Below are 3,193 nucleotides of genomic sequence, written 5' to 3' on the forward strand. Positions count from 1 at the left end.
GTGCAGAAATCTGGGATTACCAAAAGTCACTTCCATGATGATAACCTTATGATGACAGTCATGAATCTGTTTGCTGCCGGCACTGAGACAACATCAACTACACTGAGATGGGGACTTCTGCTTATGGCCAAATATCCAGAGATACAGGGTGAGAAGCCTAAGTAAAAAAAGACAAGATCAAGTGAACCACAAAGCTTTTATGTATTTATTTAGTATAAGTGAAGTGTTTTAGTCAGGTAATGGGAATGTGTCCACTGCACTCTTTTATGCTTCAGATGAGGTTCAGGAGGAGCTGAGGAGGGTCATAGGAGATCGACAGGTGCAGGTTGCCGATAGGAAAAACCTTCCCTTCACTGACGCCGTCATCCATGAGACACAGAGACTGAGCAGCATCGTCCCCACTGCACTTCCTCACAAAACCACCCAAGACATCACTTTTCAGGGTCACTTTATTGAGAAGGTAACACTAACACACTTACTATGGAAAACCGAAGATATACCAAAGAAATATCTTGATGGAAAAAATAAATGCAATATGAACAATGTCCTTTCAAGTTGGGGCCATGATACATGACGACAGGCAGGTCAGCCTAAATGCATATGATGGATTCTAGTTTGAACACTCTGGAGACAAAGTAAGAGAGGCAAAGTTGAGATTGTTTGGACATATGCAGAGTGGGGGAATTAAGGATTTTGGACACTGGTGAAGACAGAGCAGCCAGGCAGGAGGAAAAGATGAAGACCACAGAGAAGATGTATTTAAATAGTGAAGAAGGAGGACATGCAGAAGGTTAATGTGAAAGAACAGGGCGCTAAAGGGAATAGCTGAAAGAAAAAAAAAAGAGGAAGTTGCCTGCTGTTCACAATAATATTAGAAAAGAGTGCAAGAACGACATGCAGGCCATCAAACGCTATATTTAAAGTAAATAAATGCTGATTAATTTGGCAAAAGGCAGCATTATAAAGGATTACATCAGAGGGAAGGCTCAGGCTGAGCAGTTTAGAGACAAATTCAAAGAGCCAAGATTGAGATTATTTATACATTTGTTTGAGGAGGGATATTAAGCATGTTGGACAATGGTGAAAAGAGAGCAGGCAGGAGGAAACATGAAGATAGCAGTGCAGGAAGACATGCAGGAAGACAGTGTGACAGAAGAGGGCGCTAAAGGCAGCAGATGAATAATAAAAAAAAAGAAGAATTACAAAACTGTTATAGAAGAATACAAGTATTTTCTCACCAATATGCTGCTGATCACAGCCTATATGCAAAGGGAAAAAAATGCTGATCAATTAATCTGTGTTGCAACTAATCTGGATTTGTATTTCCCTCTTGTCTGGATACCCAGCTGATTCAAATACTCCACCTTGAGTAATAAACTGTGATTTTCTGGGGTGACCGAAAAACAAATTTAAAGTTAAATAACAAAATGTCCTTTTACTACCATAAAAATATAGAATATAGAATCTTTTAGTAATTACACAATGGAAAATGTATCGAATTTTATGGTAGAATAAATTAAAATAAATGGGAAATTATGTAATGAAATATCACCCATAAAAAAGTTTAAATATATATATATATATATATATATATACTGTTGTTAAACTAGTAACTGGATTTGTATTCTACAGTGTTTTTGATTGTACTGTAAAAGGGGTTGCCATGTCTATCTTTACTTAAGTAGAATGTATATTTAATATTTCTTCACTGTTAAAAAGGTATTTAACATAAAACTATTGAATTTACCCTTTAAAGATATTCTGAAAATGGCTTGTAACATACTGTTAATATCAAGTATATATTCATACTGATCAGACAGCCATTGACCATAACCCCCCTCATTACCTTTGCTAGAAGAAGTTTGACATTAGTAACATAAGTAACTTCTGTAAGCTATTAAAATGTATCATATAAAAAGCATTTTCAGTTTGTGTATTGTAATTTGTGCAGGGAACCACAGTGTTTCCTCTCTTGACATCTGCCCTGCATGATCCCAACGAGTGGGAAAGACCGCACAGCTTTTATCCTGCTCACTTCCTGGACAAAGAGAAAAAGTTTGTCAAGCGAGATGCCTTCATTCCATTTTCTGCAGGTTTGTGAGCTCAGCCATCACTGTTTAGCTTACTTTGACTCACAAGAGAGCCAGAAATGTTTCATGAATTCTCTCTTGCAGGTCGCAGGATTTGCCTCGGAGAGAGTCTGGCCAGGATGGAGCTCTTCCTCTTCTTCACCACCCTCCTTCAACATTTTCGTTTCACTCCTGCACCTGGAGTTTCAGAAGAAGAGTTAGATCTGACTGCAGTTGTGGGCATTACTCTCAGCCCTTCACCTCACAAACTATGTGCTGTTCCCTGTATGTAAGAAGGAGGCAGTCTAAACAAAGTTGTCCTATCTTCTCAATCCTTTTATAAAAATGAGTTCTTTTGGGTAGTTTCTTGTTTGCTTGGGTTTTTTTTTTTTATCAGCCCTTTATTTCATTTCTACAACATTTCAATCCTCCGATTTTTATGAAAATATGAGCATATGGTTCTGTTTTTAGTTATCATAGTTATCATAGGCATATGGATCGGCCTTTACAAACTAATGAAGCCCAAATCATTGTAACCATTTGGGCTTCATTGATACGTGTATGCTTTTGCATGAGCTGGAGATGGGCACCCTTTTTTGCCAAGGTTGTTAATCTTGTCAAACTGCATGACACACTGACAGACAGAGAAGACTGAAAATGACCATTCTGCGGATCCAACATCTAGAACATGGAGAGTGGAATATGAAAACAAATCTAACCAGTTAACCGGCATTTTACGTCCCAGGGCCTAGCTAATAAGAAACGATGTAAATAGGCTGAACATTCACGTTTTCGCACAGGCTTGGATTTTTTTCCCCTTAATAATAAAACACAGAAACTTTAGAAAATGCACTTTGTATTTACTTGTGTAAACAGCACTGCCGTTTCACTCCTGCACCTAGCATTTCAAAGGATGAACTCCAAGTAGTACCCTCATTCCTTCACCTCACAAACTTGATGCTATTTCCTGCGTGTGATGAAGTTGCATTTTTTTCCAAAGTTGTCCTACCCTGACGCCTGTCAAGGAATTCAGCCTTTAGTGCTTTCTGTTTTTTTCTATTCTTTGTTATTTCAGAGAAGCTCACATGAAGTGCGAAATGAAATAAACTGATTTTGAAGAACAA

At 38.0% G+C, this 3,193-nt stretch overlaps 1 protein-coding gene across 1 annotated transcript in view; it reads left to right on the top strand.

The window, feature by feature from the left end:
• LOC102314372 (cytochrome P450 2K1) overlaps positions 1-3,193 on the top strand; it is a 4,578-nt gene extending 1,385 nt beyond the window's left edge. Inside the window, exons 4-7 of the mRNA XM_014336006.2 lie at positions 93-148; positions 276-460; positions 1,952-2,093; positions 2,175-3,193. Of these exons, the coding sequence (XP_014191492.2) occupies positions 93-148; positions 276-460; positions 1,952-2,093; positions 2,175-2,362 (571 nt within the window). The 3' untranslated portion in view covers positions 2,363-3,193. The remainder of the gene's footprint in view (positions 1-92; positions 149-275; positions 461-1,951; positions 2,094-2,174) is intronic.

The sequence above is a fragment of the Haplochromis burtoni genome, unplaced genomic scaffold (assembly GCF_018398535.1).
Source record: "Haplochromis burtoni strain Fernald_Lab_line unplaced genomic scaffold, NCSU_Asbu1 Contig_126, whole genome shotgun sequence".
In the NCBI taxonomy this organism is placed as follows: domain Eukaryota; kingdom Metazoa; phylum Chordata; class Actinopteri; order Cichliformes; family Cichlidae; genus Haplochromis; species Haplochromis burtoni.